The sequence below is a fragment of the Hippocampus bargibanti genome, linkage group LG04 (assembly GCF_051943395.1).
Source record: "Hippocampus bargibanti isolate YZ-2025 linkage group LG04, ASM5194339v1, whole genome shotgun sequence".
Classification (NCBI taxonomy): Eukaryota; Metazoa; Chordata; class Actinopteri; order Syngnathiformes; family Syngnathidae; genus Hippocampus; species Hippocampus bargibanti.
The window spans coordinates 22,470,989-22,492,500 of record NC_142737.1 but is presented as its reverse complement, the minus strand read 5'-3'; the positions used below and the strand labels follow the sequence as shown (position 1 = coordinate 22,492,500).

The 21,512-nt window shown below is 41.8% G+C and overlaps 1 protein-coding gene across 4 annotated transcripts in view; it reads left to right on the top strand.

The window, feature by feature from the left end:
- tcf7l1b (transcription factor 7 like 1b) overlaps positions 1 to 21,512 on the top strand; it is a 49,419-nt gene that overhangs the window by 19,568 nt on the left and 8,339 nt on the right. For 2 of the 4 annotated variants that reach the window (XM_088994718.1, XM_088994717.1), the window contains exon 4: positions 9,971 to 10,054. The exons of the other annotated variants lie outside the window; for them this stretch is intronic. In XM_088994718.1, coding sequence (XP_088850844.1) covers positions 9,971 to 10,054 — 84 coding nt within the window. The remainder of the gene's footprint in view (positions 1 to 9,970; positions 10,055 to 21,512) is intronic. 4 annotated transcript variants of the gene reach the window in all.

The window sequence follows — 21,512 nt, the reverse complement described above, 5'->3', positions numbered from 1 at the left end:
GCAGCTTCATCGTACACGTCTCTCAAAAAATGCAAGTAAAATGCCACACATCTATCCCTGCAAAGTTAATAGGGTTATTGGAGTCCTGAGCAGACACTCTCCCTCCACAGAGTGTCTAGTTTCAGATGTCACTCAGAGCTTTGTTTGCCCCCCCAGGGTGAAGGGTTAGAGGCCGAGGTTCAGGGCCAGTTGGCTGAGTGGCCACAAAAGCCCAGGCTATCCTCGGTACATCCGATCCCTTCTTCCACACCAGCCTTCTCCCACAATGAGGAGATCAGCTTGCAACATTTGCCTTTTTCTTATTATAATTGAGAATTCATTTCACTTGTGTTGCAATGTAATCAGGGTAGCCTTTCACAATGAAGTCAGAAATCTGGTTCCATTTTGGCCTGGATACTCAGAGTGTAAATCGGCACGATGTGTTGCACTTCCTTGTCTGGAACAATTCTGGAAGTTTTGCCACATGCGCCAATCCAGCAGGAATGTTAAAATCGTGCTTTACTCTGCAGATTTGGCATTTTCTAAACATCGATACTCAAAGACAAGTTTCTCTTTATTTAGTTGTACCACATTTTAAACAACGTCACTGGGGCAAAATTTCACACCGGGCAATGAAAAAAGGTCTCACATTTCCATTGTTGAAAAACACCTCTGGAACTTTGGGAGCACATAACCTCACCCTCATTACACCCCCCTCCTCCCCACTCACAATCTCAATTTTTCACTGCCCCGCCACCACCCAAACATGTCCTCCAGCCAGGTTTATTATGCCGTTTCACGCAGACCAAAATTGCAGCTGCATGGAGTACAATCTGGAGCACATTAGCACAGGCACTGTGATTTATAAATTGTTTCTCAGGCCATAAATCCCTGCTGTAATTGTGCGCAAGCACCCCTCTCCTCCTCCGGTCACTCCCCATTTCACTCTTTCCCAGTGTCTCGCTCAGAACTACTTACAGTTCTTGGGTTTACTCTAATTGTTTGCAGCAGTGTGCAGTTTGAACTGAGAAGTTGGTTCAATTAGGGCACAGATTTGACAGTTCAGAAAAAGCTCTTCAAGAAAGATAAACTTTCCTACTTGCATTCTGTCCATAAACCTTGAGAGGCAGAGTTTGGTTAGTTAGAATAACAAAATATGAGTGGTTGTCTGTTCATTCTTTGCATTCCTGCATTGTGTGTAATTGTAAGGGGACGCCCCTGAACAAAGTCCGCAGAAATCCGATCTTTAGAGCATAATCACCTTGAGGTTCTAATTAGAGCACTCGAAAAGTGAAAGACAGCAACAGCTGGATTTAAGAGTTAAAACTGTCAAGTTCAGCCATGGGTACTAAACATGGAACTAATTTTAATTGGTCGGAAACACCTGCCAGTGTGCATATGAGGTGTGTTGTCTTATATCATCAGGTACATTATTCATTGATGGCTATGAAATCTTAGTTTTTATGCAGTCTGATGTGACCTAAATAGCCTTCCAGCTCGAAATTGTTTTTATTGCCAAATATTAAAACGTCCATCCATCCATTTTCTTAAACACTTAATCCTCAGAGGGGTCGCTGGGTTGCGAAGGCCTATCGCAGAAGTCTTTGGGAAGTTGGCACGGGACACCCTGAACCGGTTGCGAGTCAATTTCAGGGCATACAGAAACAAACAATCCGTACTCACATATCCCAGCACTTTTGATCAGGATTCTTCAACCTTGGTGCTGAAGCGCCTTTGGCATGTCTGTTTCATAGCTCTGTCAATCTGCCTGCCATGCGTGTTTTTGGAATGTGGGAGGAAACCGGAGAAAACCCACGCGAGCCCGGGGAGAACATGCAAACTCCACACAGGGAGGCTAGAGTAGGACGCGAACCGGCGACCTCTGCACTGTGAAGCCGACGTGCTAACCACTCGACTACTGGGCCGCCAGTTCAGATAATCAGGATCCTTCTAAGGCTGCTTCAGAGCTGCTTGATGAGCTCATCACCTGAATCAGGTGTGTTGCATTGCAGCCGGGAGAAATGGAAAACAATCAAGACAGTGTCCCTCCAGGCTCTGAGTTGGACATGACAGATTTATATTGTTCAATCAATCTGTCATGCATGTTTTTGGAATGTGGGAGTACCCAGAGAAAACCCAGGTACAGGGTGAACATGCAAACTCCACACAGGAATGCCGGCGCTGGTATCGAGCCCAGTACTTCTGCCCTGTGAAGTCGAAATGCTAACCACCGGCTTACCAATATTAAAACAAGCAAAGTTAAATTCTTCACTGTATACTGTATATCAATGGGTATTGAGTCCATCCTCAATATCGTATGAACAGAAGTATGAAAACGAGGCCTCCACATTGCATGCGGGGATTTTTAACAAATGCTTCGGACTTAGAAATGTTTGGCTGCCATTCAACTCTCACTGCAGTCCGCTGACAATATGCTAACGCTGGGAAATGTCACGGCAATAGGTTGGGTTATGTCTCGCTCTTTGGAAGGATGCATGTATATGAAGAGAATCATTTTGTGTTGAAAAGTATCATAGCTTTCTTTATCAAACAACTTTAGGCCATAATATCGTGTTTGCTATTATTTGTCTAATTTAATTAGAACAGAGAAGGTGGCTTGTGACCAAATGATTTTGCTCGCAGCACCTTTGACGATTTTCTTAAAAATATTTTTCCATCACCTGTGCCAAAGTATTTCAAAACCACAGGCCCGAGTGGCAGAGCATACTTGCGCCACGTGAATGTGTTTGTGTGTCTGTGTTTGAGTGGGAAAGAGCTGTGTTGCAGGTGGGGAGCAGGCAGACAGGAGAGTCACAGTGGGTTTAACAGTGGGGTGTTAGGGATGTCAGGTAGTAAAATGTGAGATGAGGCAGGGCCCAGAAGCCTGCGGGACAGGAGATTTGTGCTCGTGTTCGCAGAGCAAACACAGGAGGCATCTGCAGGCAGCAGTGTGTGTGTGTGTGTGTGTGTGTGTGTGTGTGTGTGTGTGTGTGTGTGTGTGTGTGTGTGTGTGTGTGTGTGCGCGCGTGTGTGTGTGTGCGCTTGCGCACTCGTCTGGGTGGGGTGGGGGCTGCTTGTAGCGAGGAAGGTGGGGGCGGCTCACACTCGGGACAGAAGGTGGGGGTGGCTTGGGGAAGCTGGGTGGTGTTAGGTTGTGGTGAGGAGTGGAGGAGAAGGGGGCATGGGGGTGGACCAGCAGAGTGAATACAATCAGCCCTCTGTTTTCATAAGACTTGTGGTATGTGCGAGCAGAAACAAATGTGTTTAATTTAGTCACTTAAAAAAATAACTTTTGCCTTGCCCACTTTGCAGACTCAAATTTCTTCACTGACTTTTCTGTTGTCAGTAACTCTTTTTAGGGAAGTGTATTTAAAAGAAGAGCCAAGAAATATCTTAGAACCCTCGCCCCATCCAGGAAAAGCAAGATGGCGACGGGGGCTTGTGCTGTGCTATTCACCCTGTTCATTGTAAGGAGGCTTATCATTACCTTTCGTGCTGAAGCAGGAAATTCTGCATTGTACCAGTCAGTCTGGGTTCAGGTACAAATGAAAGCGTCTCACTTTTTTGCCACTGGCGTCGACTCTGAGGTGCACACTCATATTTTAAGTCGAGCTTTGCTATAAACCTCCAGCCGAGCTGTGCTAACCACGTTGTGTTCTGGACTTAATTACACAGACATTTAATGGCTGTGAATTTCAACGAAATAAGCCTATTCCCTGAACAATAAAAAGGGGCATTCCTGTGCAACTGGACAAACAATGACACAGGATGCAAAACATGACAAAGCGGCTGATACTGGAAGTGTATGGCATCTTGATATGGGAGCACACTGACACCAAACAGAGATGCCACTGACAATTGAAAACAGATCTGGAAGGTTTTAGAAACCACATAACTAACTTCTTGTAATTGACTTGAACAGCTTTACACCCTCTCCTCTGTCTTTATGAGATGGCCCTCTCTCTTACCAGATGCATGGTTATGTTCTGGCGTGTTTAATTATACAATTAGCTCTGCATGACCCACTGTTGCAGTCGCGACTACAATAAATCACTTATTCATTACCTTAACCATAGGTAAGGGACGTTTTGCAATTAGGTGCCATTAAAATGAGCCGAAAGTCAGCTACTAATGGTAGCTACACGGTACAACAACACATGCGAGCTCTGAGTTAGCACTCTAAAGCTGTGGATACAGGAAGCAATAACTCAAGCTTGTGTCATGCAAAAGGAAGAAAAAATCTTGCAAATGTTGCTTGACTTGCAAAAATTCAAACTCACTGGGTTACAATATTTAAGAAGCATGTTTGGGGGTGGGTTTATCTTGGCCTTGTATTTTGTTCATGCTTTTTTATTACTGGAACTGCAGTAAATTCACTCCTAGGATCTTTCAAATGAACCCAGCTTGTGGGCTCATTTGACCACTTAAAGAATATGCAGTCAGTCACACATTTTAGCTTGTTGCACAGGGCACAATGTGGACTGGGATCCTGCCGCTGTTCACTGTTACTACAGACTATTTCTCTCCAAATATTCTGAGCTAATCTGAAAATGTTCAACAGAGGTGCAGGCGGCGGCTCGATTGTAATCATCTTCGAAATCTTGGAAAAACATTGAAGCCGTGTTGTTCGGACCTCCCCGATGCTTCCTCCACTTTTCACTCTCCTGTGTCCCCCTTTGCACTAATAGTCCTTTTGTGTACAAGAGCATGTTAAGAGGCCAATGAGCCTGGCCTTAATAGGCCGTGTTACCATAGAAACCACAGCACTCTGCATGTCTGACCTTTGACCCATTTAAAAAAAAAACTGGCTGTGAATAAGAGTGCGGACGACCAAGCGGGTCACAATGGAAACCCAGCAAACCGAGGGAGTGTCCCTGACATAGTCACTTAACTTCATTCCTCAGTAGGCTAATGGGCCCTTGAAATGTGGTAGCCATTAGCAAGATGCCGTCTCCAACACAGAACCATAGGCTTGACCAGGGTTGATATAAAAAGTTCCCGTGCTTCATGACAAAATAACGGGAATAAGTGGCTAAAGTAGTTCAAATAATTTGGCAACAGTGGTTTAGCGTGCAGTTTTCAGGGTGTGCCGCATAGAGTGCAAGAGACATGATATTTAGCTAAAAAGGGGGCTAACTTTGAACTCCACCTTCTAAACATGTTTGTTGTTTCTCTCTTTTTGTACTCTCTTTGTAGATAGTCTTAATAAATGGCTTCCTCCTTCACTAATCCACTTATTTCATGGTGATGGGATAAGAAGGTCTGTTCTGGCCCAATAGGGCTTGCAGGTCTGACCAGCTGAGCTGTTCGTCATTTCCCCATCAATTACACACTAATTAGCACAATGGCTCTGGAGGTTTGCTTTAGAATTGTCAATGTAATTGCCCTTAATGTTGGCAAACAATTACTTTAATGCAAAGATGGAGACTAGGCGGGGGCTACTTATCACAGTGCCTTTGTTCCAAACGCTTTAATTGTGTTTCATGCATAGATCGGGTTTAGGTGTCAATAGCCTCGCATAAGCAGGTGATATCAGCAGAGTAAACCAGGGAGGGACTGTTGTGTCGGGACCTGACGGGGCTATTGTCTGGAGCTGCTGTTCATATGGGCCGGGGATGGTAATTAACACCTCAGTCAAAAGAGCAAGCTGTGTGGCCCATTTGTTTGCTGTTGGGGGCTAAAAGAAAACAATGGGGAGGGGTTCTCCACCCAGTAGGTGATTGACATTATCTGCCGGAGCGATCCGTGGAGGCATTCCTGCTGCTGTGCTATTCACTTCAAGTTAGGCGAAGCCATTTCACAAGCATGGGGCCTCGTATGAGCCGCCCCTTTGCACACATTCACTCTTTTATTTGCACTTTGACTTTGTCTGATTGGATCAGAGATGCATACTTTGATTGTAGTAGTAGATTTTTTTTGTCACTTTGGCCGACTGTGTGACTTAGTTTGACAGCAAATGTCTGCACATCTGTCTCTTTTCGACACTGTGATGTTGGCTTGCAGTATGGCACCGCACACATCACAGATGACAAAGACTCTTGGCTGTGTTTTCCAGCTCCCTATGAGAGCAGTGTAACAATTACAACCCCACTTTGGCAGGCCTCATGCCCCAGAGCATATGTCATGTTCACTCTTCAAAAAGCTAACGGGTTGCAGTTCTAGTTTGGAAAAGGTCTGTCGGATTTTTGCCACCTTTGTTGAGTTTGGGTCCAGTGAAAGTAGCACAGTAACTGATGTTTATTCTGAGCTTTGGGGGCTGCAAACAAGACTGGGGGACAATGAAAGAATTTGAAAAATGGATGAGCAAAACATTCCTTAGCCACACGTTTCTTTCATTTGTCTGTCCATTTCAATCTAATACCGTTGCAAGCTTTACGAGCTTGTACTTTATTTGAAATGTTAAAGTTCTGTGGATGGTCTCAATAGACAAAATACTGGTTAACAAATGTTTACATTTTTTAATCGAAGATGCAAGTAAACTTTTCATGATGATTTTTGCATTGATTCAGAATATCTCGCTCATCACATAATAAATACAACAAGTATAATAAAACAGAATAATATTTACGAATTATGGGTGGATTTCAACAACATGTGCAAGTTTTCTTAAATGTCATAGCTCTAAGTAACACTGCAAGACAAAAAGTGTTTGTGGATCAAACATGTCAATTTCTCCAAATACTATGTGTTCGAAAAAAAGTAAAAAAAAAAAAAAAATAAAACTGAAAAACATTTTCATTGGTACGAAGCGGATTTTATTTCATTTCTCACAAAATTATTTCATACAACTTTTTTTGCAGAGCCACACAGCTCCTGGTCATTTGTTTTCTGAAACAACTCATATTGCCTGATACAGTCACACACTCTCTCATGTGTTTGTGAGTGGGCCTCTACTTATGCTGCAGTTTGTATCATGCACCCTACGGCAAATTTGACAGTGAGCAATTGGAAATGTGTGAACAGTTGCTCCATTGGGTGCGGTGGCAATTAAAAGAAAGGTAGGTGCTCTTAAAAAAGGGAGCCTCAGGGCACGTTCCTCATTCTTGGCAGAAAGCTGTCAGAAATGGATGGATTGGGTAGGAGAGTCGTGGTGGGCAGGGCCGGGCTTAACCAAATGCTCACAATAGCACTTGTTTCATTTGTGGAAGGCCTCATGATTGACATAGATTAGATGTAGAAAACTGCATTGTTTTGGATTTTATCCCCACAGTGCAGCATTCATTAGGCACCGTGCACACAGTGACAGAAAGTTTCAATCGTGAGCTTGCAGTCTGTAAAAGCAACTGCCTCCTGACAGTTGTATGGACTTGGGCCCATTAGTTGGAACCCACAATTCAGCCTTGCGGAGAATAGTGAAAATGAAGAGGGCTGATGTCAAGAAATTCCCCCCTTTTCTTGAAGAAAAAAAGGGTCCCTCCCCCCTCTGTTGGACCCCAGCTGTCAGGAAACAATACCCTCCGCCTGCTCGACAAACTCATTCCTGAAAATGTTTTTCCCCTCTTGTTCCCCGCTTCCCCCCATAATGTATTTTCCATTTTTAACCCACAGGCATCCAAGCTTCCTTCCTCCTTACAAACAGGAGTGATGAATGGTGTTTTAAAAATCAGAATTAAAAATCAGCTAGACTCCTCCAGCAAGCTTGTTTGTCGTCATTTACCCTGCACCCTGCATCGAATAAAAAAAAGGGAATATATATATATATATATATATATATATATAGAGACATATAGACCCCAACACATGCATGACAACATGCATATTTTACGTTTTAAGACTCGCGCTGAATATTCAGGAAGTCTTGGTTTTGAGTTGGTGACGAGTCTGTACGTGACGTCACGAAAGGAACGCCCCTGAGCGAAAAAAAAGACACATTGTAGCAGTTCTTCCATCACGTCAATGTATTTTGTACTTGTTTGGTCTGAAAACCTCGTGTTGCACCAAAAAGCTGCCAGAAGAGGGCGACCAAGCTCCATGGAAGGAATTTATCAGTCTGTGGAAACGGGCTGATTAATTCATCACAGGAGCTTGGACGCCATTTTTTTGCCTCTTTTTGGGTGATACATTTCCCCCCAATGTTGCCTCAAAATGGCACGGAATAAATTCTTTAATCGATTGCAAACATGTATGCTTTCCTCTTCAGAACTATTTGAATCATATTCATAACTGAAGGTGTAACAAGAAAGCATATTCTCCGAATTTGAAGAGATTGTTTTGATTCTCCAGCAATGCAAGACGTCTTGGTCAATGTTCCCTCTAAGCTGCGCGCATGCGCAATCGCGCACTGCTCGCACATACTCAGAGCACAAGAACATCTATGCAGCGCACATTTTGCAATGTAACTCAATGAGTGACAGGTGTCCATCCAATAATGCCGTACAGTTCATGTACGCTACGCAGCCAATCGGAGCAGAACGGTGCGAATGTGCCCTGCCCATACGCGCCGTGATACTGGCGTGAAACTGGTGTGTGGCCACGGCGGACACATTAGTGATGGGAATTCCGGCTCTTTTCAGAGAGCCGGTTCTTTTGGCTCGGCTCACTAAAAAGATGCGGCTCCTCAGTTTGTTTGTTTTTTTCCTTTAATTAATTAACTACCAAAAATCACGTAAAATTACGTGAAAAACAAATTACTCATGTAAAAAATACACTATATCAAATAATTGTATTTATATGGGTTGATTTATATGTGCACAGAGAGCATCCACGAACTTTCACTTTCCCTGTGGTTACTCTGGTTTGATGATCAGCTGTCACTAATTTGCTTTTCATATTAATAATGTTATCATACCAACTAGTAAAAAATGTCATAATTGAATAATAATAACATAATGTGATAACATTTGTCCACCTGTCTACCCTAACCCCCCTCCCCCTCCTCCTTCTCCCAGCTGCGAGTGTCTGTAATTCTCCCCTCCCTCCTCTACCACGGATATCGACCAATCACGTGTGGCTTTAACCGAAGACTGGGGGCGGGGAATAGAGGACAAAAAAAGTCGGCTCCCTGGCTCCTTGTTAACCTTAGAGAACCGGCTCTCTTCGTTCACTTCAGAGATCTGGCTCTAAGAACCGGCTCGTTTGCGAACGACACATCACTAGTACACATCTGATGTTGCTCACAGTGGTCATCAATGTGCTCAGGGTGCTTGTGTGTCTGCTCAGACACATGAAAAATTAGAGGGAACATTGGTCTTTGTTGTGACTTCACGAACTGGGGGCAGGACTTTCTGAAGATGCCCAATTCGCAGCTCAATTTTTTTTGCAGATTTTGGACACTTTAAGTCATTTTTATTGGTGTTTTGCATTTCAATAAAAATATCATACTGCGTGTTTTGGGTATTTTAGATGCTATAAAACGTTTTTCTGATGTCAGTTAGGAAACAAAAAAGTGATGTCGGTTGTCCTTTAAAGTGATTCATGAACCAGATGGAGATGTGCTTTTTGCAATTTGGCTTCATGATAACCCGATTGCTGGAGGACAAAAAATGTTGAACTTGTTGCGTTGTGCTATAAATCAAAAACATTGAAAAAAAATGAGTAAACATTTTTCTGCGGCCAGTTGGTTAGTGCTACATAATGCAAGGAATTACACAACCTTGATGATAACTTTGAAAAATGCATGAAAAATAGTGATACTGAAGATGGAACAAAAGGCCAAATCAATTGAGAGAGTTTGCGTCAACTTTGCAGCCCAACCTTTCCTTGCACTCTTGTCAGGGCTTCCTTCCAGCTGTCTCTTCTCAACCCTGCTGCGATGGGCATCCACAGCTGCCCTCTTGTTTTTCCTTGACAAACAGCAATTTCACAGCCACCCACCACTCTCTTGTTGACACCAGTCACTTTTACTTTTACTGTGGCCCCTAAAGATGATTTGACATAACCTTAAATCATTCTGGATGAACCCAGCAAATACTATCTTCATGTACCGATATGTTAGTCTTGCTACATGCCCTGTGCTGTTTCTTCAATTTGCTGTTTTTCCTTTTCTTCACAGTATTTGCAGATGAAATGGCCTCTTTTGGATGTCCCAGGCTCTGCAGGACTGAAAGATTCTCGCTCTCCAACACCGGGCCATTTAGTGAGTGCACATGAACACTATAACACAGCAGGAAACACCTTAATTGAAATATTGATTAGATCTCAGCTCAAATTTGGAGTCAGCGTTGCCTTTTTTACGGTATTTTTTCACATCCGTGAAACATTGGTGTTGATGCGGGCATCAGAGATAAAGAGTGTTCTGTTTGATAAAAGTGCTGCTTGAGCTGAAGGTGTGAGGATAATCAAAATTTTGGATGAGGGGTTCATCAATGAGAATCACACAGAACAAACCGTCCTACTGCGTATGCCCCTCACCCCAATACGCACACACACACACACACACACACACACACACACACACACACACACACACACACACACACACACACACACACACACACACACACACACACACACACACACACACACACACACACACACACACACACACACACACACACACACACACACACACACACACACACACAAAACACTCTTCACTACATGTTTAGTAATAATGAGATTTTTTCTCCAGACTGGAACGTCAAAATGTTAATCAAATTATCAAACCAATCATGCATGATAAAGGGAAGAATCCATTTACAGTGAATACATTATTTGCTTGAATCAAACTATCAGCATGATGTGGTTACTCCCAATAACAGGGTTATAGTCTGCACCACAGTCTTCTGGTTCACATCTCACCACATTCAGTTCTAAACAGCTGCAGCAGCCAGAGGGCAAACTGCTGACTTATTTGTCTGCCAGTATGGCAATAACTCAGTTTCATCCATAAAACTCTCAAGGGTGATGCTCTGTGCCCGTCTTGAACTTTCCCACACAGGTGCAAACCTGTAGAGCTCTCAGTATCTCACTGCAGTTCAACTATGCATGGCGCCAGTGGAGCTGTTTGCTTTGTGTTTTGGCTTGGACATTTGGGACTGAAAACATTCATGTTTTTAATTTGCTTAACTTTGCGTGAAGTTCTTGGCACCGATCAACATCCTCACCTGTTTCATTGTATTGATTGAAAAGTCATGCCAAGCGACCGCATGGAAAAACAGTCACACTTAAGTAAAGAAGCCATTGTGACTCAGCCGCTTGACCTTAGAAACCCTGTCATACCATGCTTGCTGAGTTTGTGGTCAATTTGCCGCTTCCCATAATCGCAGTGATGCACATGACAAAGTCCTCATCCAGCGCATTCAATGGGATACTGTTGTGGACAGCGTGGTGTTGGCCCGTGGGAATCCACCGCTGTCTACTCTCACTTGAAACCATTGACAAATATTTTATGAGGAAAATAAAAAATGCCACCATTGACCTTGATGAATTTTTGTTTGACACTTACAGCTTTTTTGCCACTTCACAGTGTGTTGTTTACTTCATTTTGAAGTATGAAAATGAGATCAATAATTGAAATCTGTAATTTTATGGTCTTCAGATGATGACGCGATCATCATCAGGTTATTAATTACATTAACGTAACATCAAATATTTCAGTCCTTTTGAAAGGCAGATTTTATAATTATATTGTAACGGATATGACCTGTTACTGTTATGACCTGTTACTTACCGCCTCTATCACCCAATGACAGCTGGAATGGTCTGCAACACGACGAATAAATAGCTGCCAAATGAATAGTGGTTCTCAGAATGGATGTATGTGTGTTTACAGATCAACTGTATATCCCTATTTTGCACATTTAAATAGTAGCTTGAAAAAAAACAACATAAAAACAAAAATTTTGTCCTTTTAGTTAAAATGGCAATTATGAGTCGATAGCGCCCTGCTTTCCTGGAAGCAATGATGTGAATGTTTTGGCACAATTGAAGCTCACTGACGTTACATAAATGCAATGAAATCAACATATTCGTGATTTTATTTCATTTACTAGTCTCTATGAAGAACAGCCCGGGAGTCGAGTGATTATCACGCCGGCTTCACAGTGCAGAGGTTGTGAGTTCAAGTCCCGGTCCGGCCTCCCTGTGTGGAGTTTGCATCATTTTCCCTGGGCCCGCGTGGATTATCTCCGGTTTCCTCCCACATTCCAAAAACATGCATAACAGGCTCATTAAACACTCTAAATTGTCCATAGGTGTGAGAGTAACTGGTTGTTTGTCTATGTGTGTGGATGGATAGTTTCTACTAATTCACTTGAATTGATCTTATTACAATCCTGCAAAAACCTTTTACATTTTACAAGTCAGCTCCTTCCATAGGGAATTGCTTAAACAAGACATGAAGTCCAAAAAAGTTAAGTACAGTAAAGTCTCGTTATATCGATATTCAAGGGAGTCCGAAAAAAATATCGATATAACCGGGACTATCGATATATCCGACCCTGTTTGCATGTAATTTTCTCCGTGCGTGCATAGAAATAGTATCGATATAACCGGGACTATCGATATATCCGATATCGATATAACGAGACTTTACTGTATTAAGTTGAAATTTTCTTAAAAACAAGAACAACACATGACATAGATTATCCATCCATCTACCCTTTATCTGAACCATCAGAATCAGAAAACCTTTATTCGTCCCACAATGGGGAAATTTGCAACCATAAACACTGGAGACCATACCAGATATTTTAGGGCAGCAGTCGGGGTATACCCTTAACTGGTTGCCAGACGAATGTAGGGCACACATATACGAACAACCTTTCACACCCATGGTCAACTTAGACTGCATGTTTTAGGAATGTGGGAGGAAACCAGAGTCCTGTACCTAAAGGAATCCCCCAAAGGCTTTGGGAGAATATCCATACTGCACACGGGCCGCAGCATGCCCATACCAATTACACTGTGTTGTCCGCAGTGCCACTAATCGCAGCAATAGACATAGAGTTTATTTGATATGCAACAAAACACTGCCCCCAAAAAAACAGACAGAAGGTGTGCCTTAAAAGGTCTCCGTTATTTGTTGCAAAAAAAAAAAGAAAAAAAATTCCAAGCTATTATATTTCGTGTGATAGTAACACTTCATTCTGAATAAGGTGCTTTTTGGGTTAAAGTCAGTCCGTGCAAGACCGCACTGATGTGCCTGTGATGAGTGTACCTGTGAGCATGCTGCAAATGATTGACACCTTGTTTGTCATGCCCTCTGTCTCTTCTTCTTTGTAGCAAGAATTCTACTGCAAAAAGTGTTGACCTTTACTTGCTAACTTCCCCATAAGTGTAATTTTTTTTAATTCGGCAGATCAAATGCATGTGTGAGCAACCAAATCACTCATTCTATGAAGTCAATACAAGTGGTTGAATCTAACGCCATTTTTTTTTACTTTAAGATGGCGCCATGAGAGTGGCTGTCTTTCCGGCAGCGGCTGTATTTTGTTTTTCTTTTTTTACTTTCCTCTTCCTTTCATAACCTTTCTGCTCTGAAATGTAAATTTCTCCACTGTGAGATGAATAAAGGTACATCCAATCCAATATATTATTATTATTATTATTATTATTATTATTATTATTATTGTGTAATAAAGGACAGCCATCTTCTTCCAATCAAAAGCCAGACATAAAAAACAAAAATTAAATATGAATTGACAGCTAATGCAGAACAAACTACGCAAAACATGAGTGGCGAATTCTTAGATTATAGAAGGAGAACTCAAATCAATAACATTTACCATGCAGTGACAAGAGGACGATTTAATCGAAGATGGTAAATGTTGTAATCATGGGCACCCTAGGTACAGAGAAGAGAAAGTGTCCTTCCATCTCACTTCGGGCCAGGAGCCCACCTTCCCCTCTGGTGTCTCGCTGCTTTAGAGGGAGCAAGGCTGATTATGCACTCATTACCCAGCTAGCGGCAGGTTGTCTCCCCAAGCCTGCAAGGCTCTCTATGGCCCCCAACTACGCACTAATGAGAGTAAATGGAACGGGTGGTCACCCACAGGGGTCCAAGGATTACTGCCCAGGGTGAAAAGGGAGCGAGAGAGAAACCCAAGGAGAGGATGAGGACGCACCAGTCGGGGCTGCTTCAGCAGCTACTCATTTCCTATCATCGCAGGCATTTTTGTTGTTAGAGTCCACGAAAAAGTACTTAAATGATATTCTCTTGGAAATCCAAAACAACACATTGTATACACTATTATGTACTTTACAACTCTCCGTTCAAGCTTTTCCAGTCTACTTTTAATGAGACATGTTCAGCGATCTGACATCACTGTGTGCACACCAATAAATTCAGTAGCTAATCCATTTTAGACTGAGACTGTGCTATCAATATATACTTACACCATTATCCATTACTCATCACATACATCAGTACAAGTTGGAATAATGTTACTGAGCTAATGTTGGTGTTGTAGAACAAAGGATAACACTGTACATTGGAAATCCTAGCAATTCCTCGGAATGTCAGGCAAAGACCAGTCCCGTCACTATGCAGATAAGGTCTATAGGGCCTATATGCAAATCAAATTCTCCTTTTGCCTGAGATTCTCAATTATTCAACAGACAGCTTTGTTCAGAATTCAGTGAGTATTGCATTTGATAGTAACGATAGTAGTGGGAAGAGTGGGATGAAGGGAATTGCGTCTCGATGAGGATAGCAAGCACAAGGGCAGGCAAACAACTCAAACCCCCAAAGCCCTCACACTATATGTGTTCAACTGGCTGCTTCTTTATGAATAATCCATCAAATGTGCTGCAGGGCTAGGTGATGCCGTATGGTGAACTTGTCATCCCATCATTTGTGGCTGAACTGGACTTGAGAGCATTAGTGCTGCTGTATGAATTATACGTGCATCATTTTCTAAAACTCAGCAATTCCCAGACATTAACACTGATCTGATAATGGCTGTGTATGGCGCTCATTTAGGCCATCCCGGCACTTGCAGTAATTTATATAAAAGGCCTCTCTTGCTTCTTGTCAATGCGTTCTGCTGTAAAACTTGATTAGTGGAAGCGCTGACACTTCACTGGGATAAAATTGACCAGTGTTTGACCTCCAAATGCTTATCAGATCACAGCTCAAATATGGGTAGATCTTCCCTTGACATCGATGCAAGAATTGACTTCTTTGTTAGTTTTGTCTGACTGCCAATTGCCAGTAAGACACATGGTCTAGTCAACATGTCATAAGTCACTTAGTCATCAAATTCTTAAAGTAATTTAAGTGATGTGCTTAAGAGGAACATTCCTCACATGGAGGATGTCAACCTGCAGTTGTTAATGCTTTGGACTCGGGTATGATTTAAGAACTGAGATTCATGATAAATGGTATTGATTTATTTTAAGCAATTAAGACTTCTGACATAATCATTATTTTTAGTTTTGAAATGCTTAATCGTCATTTCGCAAGTTTTTACCAATTTTGGAGCGGCTAAATCTTGCTGTTGTTCCCTGCTAGCTAGGTAGTTGGTTCCCACAGCTAACCCGCTAGCATTAGTCAACTTTCATTTTAATTGTGCAGGTGGGTGACCCTTTGCCAGAATTGTCAAACTAATTTTTGTTGCGGGTCACATTACAGTTACAATTGCGGGGTATTGATTTTGGGAGACCATATAAATGTTTAATCAACTCGCACATTACAAACACAGCGCACAACAAATTTATGGATCACTAGTTTTAGAATCAAACATCAACAATAATGACTCTTATTGTGAATTACATATGACAGTTTCAAATGTTGGTTAGCACTTTAGCAAGCATCGTGGTACCTCACACGCCTGATTTGCTTTTGCGAGTCGCATACAATGATGTGGCGGGCCAGATCACACCCCCGGACCTTGACTTTGACACATGTACCCTCTGCTGTGCTGTGGTTATCCTGACCCAACTTGAACTCCTTCCCATCTGTCACGCTGGTTTCTCCTCCTCCGCTTTTTTTGCATTCAACTCCATCATGCCCAGTCCAAATTTAGCATTGGTTCACTGCCTCAATGTCCCATTACTGTGTGCTGATCACAGCATGGATACCTTAACTACCACTCTTACTATTGTTTTATTTTTCTTTGGCATGTATAGAGTATTTGGGCGTCCCGAAGAGTGCAATACAAATGACTAGGGATTTACAAGAACTATCGAACCGATCATTATCACACTCATATGGGGGGAATAATGATGTCAGTTGTATCAGTCTGATACCAGCAACACCAAATCAATATTAAAACCCGCTTCAAATACATTAATCTTTGTCTAGTTACTGTCACTTCGATTCCAGGCTTCTGCTGCTTGACATAGGAGGTAATATGGCGGCGTTGTGAGTGATTTCAGAAGTTACAGAGTCAACACGGGTTTAGTTTTGCCACAGTGCCGTATTTAAACCGGATATTGAGGCTGCACCAGTTTCATAATGTGGCGATTGAAAAAAGCTTCAGGTTGTCATCATACAACCGACCCAAGTCTCTTCAACTTTAAAACAATAGTTCCATTACTCTAATGGAAGTTGGGGTAAAAATGTTAGTGAGCCCAAACTCACTTGAAAGAGAGTCACAGTTGAGATTCTCCCAGCAGTTACCTGGCTCAGGGAACTCAGACATGACCGAAACAAGCTTTTGTCTTTTAACTGTACTTTTACCTTCTTTGCCTTCGTGTATAACTGTGAGGATTTCATCAGCATTGGATTACATGAGAAATTGAAGAGTTATGGTGTCCCAACATGATGTTTGGAAAAAAAACAATGAAAAGATGTGCTCTACTGTATGGTAATTTTCAGACCATTTATTATATACATCTCGAAGGTAGTCGAGTGGTTAGCACTCCGCGATCACAGTGCAGAGGTCGCTGGTTCGCATCCCGCTCCGGCCTCCCTGTGTGGAGTTTGCATGTTCTCCCCGGGCCCACGTGGGTTTTCTCATGGTCCTCTGGTTTCCTCCCACATTCCAAAAACATACATGGCAGGCAGATTGAACACTCCAAATTGCCCCTCGGTGTGAGTGTGAGAGTGACTGTTGTTTGTCTTTGTGTGCCCTGCAATTGGGTGGCAACCAATTCAAGGTGTCCCCCGCCAAGTGCCCGAAGACGGCTGGAATAGGCTCTGTGACCCTAATGAGGAATAAGCGGTATGGATAAAGGATGAATGGATCTCAAAAGTCAAAATCAAAACTCGGGTCTGAAAACGTTTCTCCTTTTATGAGCGGTCGTTCGTAAGGTGAATTTGTTTGTGTCTTCAGTGCTATATTTTGTATGGAATGTATGTTTAAGTCAAACACTGAACAGGGACGTATAAAACACAGATGTTTGATCATGAAATAAATTCACACCTACTGTAAGTAAGCAAGCAAGCTTTATTTATATCGCACTTTTCCAGTGACGTGCGGTTAGGTTCATGGCTGGTGAGGCACTGACGTCATCACAGTCACATTTACAAACATATGGCATCTCTTAAAATGTCATGTCAGCATTCTTTATACATACAAATTAGCATAGAAAAAAAATATTTTAAAAAAACTTTATCGTGTTACCTCTACTTATAAATGAAGTCCACGCGCTGCTCCTTCTGTAGAAATGCATCAATAACTTCTTTGTAGAAGCCTTCCTATCTTTCTTCAGTTTTAAAAGTCTCTCTGTTTCAATGGAGATCACTGCCAGTGAAAAAAGTCGTACTTGATCAGTCCTGTTCCGACTGTATGTTTTCAGTCTTTTAAGTGCTGAGAATGACCGATCCCCTGATGCTGTAGCTGGAACAGTGAGCACGAGATGAATCAACTTTGTCGCCTTTTTGAAAACAAAAAGCTGAGAAGCTGTCCAGGAGATTGACATTCATCCCTCGCCGTTTGTGAGCTATGCAGTCCGGTGTTGGTCTTCCTTTAATTATTATTTCCTGCTTCGATTAAAAATCGAAGCAGTAGCTTATTCACAATTTGATTGGCAACAGTTAATGTGTTTTGTTTAAAATGTCATGTCAGCATTCTTTGGATAAACTGTAGCATAGAAAAAAATAATTAAAAAAAGAACGTTATTATCGTGTTACCTTTACTTGTAAATTAAGTCCATGCGCTGCTTCTTCTGAAGAAAGGCATCTATACCTTCTTTGTACAAGCCTCCCTTATCGTTCTTCAGTTTTAAGTATCTCTATTTCTTTCAATTTAGATGTATAATCCTCCATTCTGGAAATAAGGCCAAGCTACACGAAAAAATTACTGGATGGGTGCACTTAACTTGCGAACTGTTTACTGTAGCTTGCTCTCACTAATTCTATTATTCTGCAGCCGAGGAGGCGCAATAATCTCTGTAATCACCAGCGCCCCCTGTCATGCGGCAGGAGAACTGTTTCCTTACCTATGCACATAGTTTTGATAAAAATAAAATAAAATAAACACTGTTGTACAGTGTTTATAATGTACAGTGACTATACATTGTATACACCAGCTAAAGTGTAGAAATGTAGTTCATATACAAAAAGTGTTTGAACACTTTAATCGCGATATGCAGAGGGACAGCAATGCGGTCTCACTGCAGAGCAAGCCAGCACAGTGAGCATAGTCACTCCGCAATCCATGGTGAGGCTTGCCTCACCGCTCGTCTCCACTTAGTATTTGAACGGTAAATGTGAAAATTCAGCGATTTTGAAAAAAATTCCAAAAATGGTGAAGTTAAATGGAAAAGAACGTTAAAGTACAAATCACTAAATAAATATACAGTAAAATCTCGGTTATATCGATATTCCCGTGAGTTAGAAAAAATGTCGATATAACCGTACTGTCGATATATCCGTCCTGCGCCGAACTGCATTAAAGGGGGGGGCAACACGTAAACGGGGGATCTTTGATATGGCATGTCATTTTATCATTGGGTTCATGGATTGCGTATCTAACATGTTTTTTGTACAGTAGTGAAGTAAAAAATAAATTTGTGCATAAAATAAAAACGTCTTTACACTTTTTTAATGACTACTGTATTTCCTTTCAAAAATGCAACCAATGCAAAATCCTCACGTTCTATTCACACGAAACCACGAAAAAAACTGATTGTTGCAAGCGATAAATATATCTGAATGCTACACAATTAAATACATGGATGAAAAACCAAAACTGCAACGTTTACATTACTTACGTTGATGAAGTATGTTTGGTCTGAGAACCGTGTTGCGCCCAAAAGCCGCCAGAAGAGGGCATCCAAGCGCCATATAAGAAACAGAGGTGGCCATAGGAGCTCGCCATTTTGTGCCTCTTTTATTGGGTGGTGAGATATTCCCCCAATGTTGGCTCAAAATGGCATATATAATTCTTTAATCGATTGCAAACATGTATGCCATTGTTGTCACCATTGTTGAAGACGGTAGAAAATGTCGTCTGCTACACACAAGCTGGCGTCTGAAAATGAAAATGGCGTCTGCTACACGGGAGCTGGTCACGTAACAAACTCACGTGACCAAGTCGACCAATGGCGCGGCCGATACAGCGACCGATACAGATTTCGATAATGGTGGTACTGTATAGAAACCCCTAGGCAAATATCGATTCACCGTCAGTATCTTTTGTATCAATATAAACATAGCAAAATGGCCGGCGGGAGATGAAAAAGAGCACCGTAGTGCAGATTATCGTAAAAACCACGAATCGTACTAAGTGGAACTAATTATACATAAAAAGACTAGAAATGTGCACGGGAAATGAAAATAGTGGCGTAATAATAAAGGCAAATCCAATCCAATCCAATAAGCAGTATTATCAATATAAACAATATCGATATAATGAGACTTTACTGTAACTGTTTAATTTATTTTGTCATTTGATATTTCCATGATGACAGGTGAGGCACAGCCTCGCCTGCCTCCCCTGTTCTAATAAAACTAACTACATTCAGACCTTTTAGTCAATAATTATTGATAGAGCAATATGACATATTTTTGCGTTATATCGTCCAGTCCTACTGTGTGTATTAGCAAAACAAATTCAGAGGATTTGTGTTTGTGTCTCACAGATGCTTTGCTGATTTTGCGTGCCCTCGTAAGTTTATGACCATTGCGGATTTTCACACTATGAGTTGGCGACCACGGTAATATGATGCCACCTCATTCTTTATTCTTTTAACCCTAGAATATTGCTGCCATTGACCTTTTCAGGGGTAATGACCAGACGTAAAACACACGTTGCCTGACGAATGGCAGTATTTGGAGTGGCTGATTTTAAAGACATAGGACACGATCAGTCTCGCTCTTGCGTCCGCTTCCTGTTGCCGTTGACAAACAAGGCTTGGATTGCTCAGCATGCCAGGCATTCCTTTCACCCTGTCTTTCCTGGCATTTTGAAAGGCCTCTGAGCCTCCCACCCAGAATCGCCAAGCATAAAGACACACAAAGCTGTGGGGTTATTCAGTTTGTTCAAAGCTCTTTTCCCCATCGGCTGTTTGCCTAGTAATTCAATTCAGATGTGCAGGATCCAAAAACATGTTTGCTTGAATGAAATCCACCCCTCCACCTACATTGACTAAGGACTGTGCTTTTCTTAGCACCATTCCAAAGTGGACTGCCAAGCGAAGGATACTACCACCTTGGCCTTTAGAGTTAGCTTCAGAGCCTCCTAGCTTGAGACAGAGATATTTCTTCTGCATTGGCTCTTTTGCAGTTTGCCTTTTTTTCCTGTTAAAACTTCCTGTTACTACGTCCTATCGCTGCAGGACCAGTTCCTGCTATTTTAAGTCACTGGCTAAGAGGTATGCACCACTGCAAACTTGTTTGCAGAAAGCACTTCTCTGTAAAGAGCAAGGTTTCACTCTGCCACTGTCGATACCATCTGGTTCCAGGTTGCTTGTTATGTGTTCTACCACGTTGATGTTGTTTATATTTAAAACACAGATCATGTTACACGCAGTTTCTTTAGTACACTTTGCTTGTGGGTCATGAATACAGCTAGATGAAGATGTCATAGAACTGAATAATATTGCCTACACAAAGAAAGAAAGTTATTTAAGCCATTGACACATTACTTTTTATGTTTGAGCCATGATTAAATTATTCACCTCACTGTTTTTTAATTGTACTGTAGGTTTGAACTACATATCAAGATAATTGGGATTAATTTGTTGAGATGAAAGGAAAAAAAAATATTGATTACATTCTTTTGACAAGCTAAGCGGGACGACATGAATATCTCTGTCCTCAACCGGGAGAAAACAGGTCATAATAGCTTGGTCAGGCTGAACTCTGAGGCAGTTTGGAGTTGAAATGTGGGTGTTCAAACTCTGATATGTTGAGAACACAGTATTGGCGTATTCAAGTCCATTAATTATTAATAGACATAATTTCAAATTCTCACTGAACTGCTTCCCAAAATATGTTGGCACCTTGGTCTAGAGGTCTCTGACAACCTTCACAATACAGTATAGGGAACATTCTACCATATCGTACACAAGTAGAACAACAAAGCAGAACTCAAATATAAATGACATGCGGGACCTGGGATTCCAATTGAGCCTGCTGCAATAATTCTGGCTTGAAGATTCTAAGCTTTTTCTAAAAAACCTTTCTCGTAAGTACACCTTGCCCCTAAATGTACTGGGTCCGGGGAAACTCAAAAATTCTTGAGCAAAGTGATCTTTATATA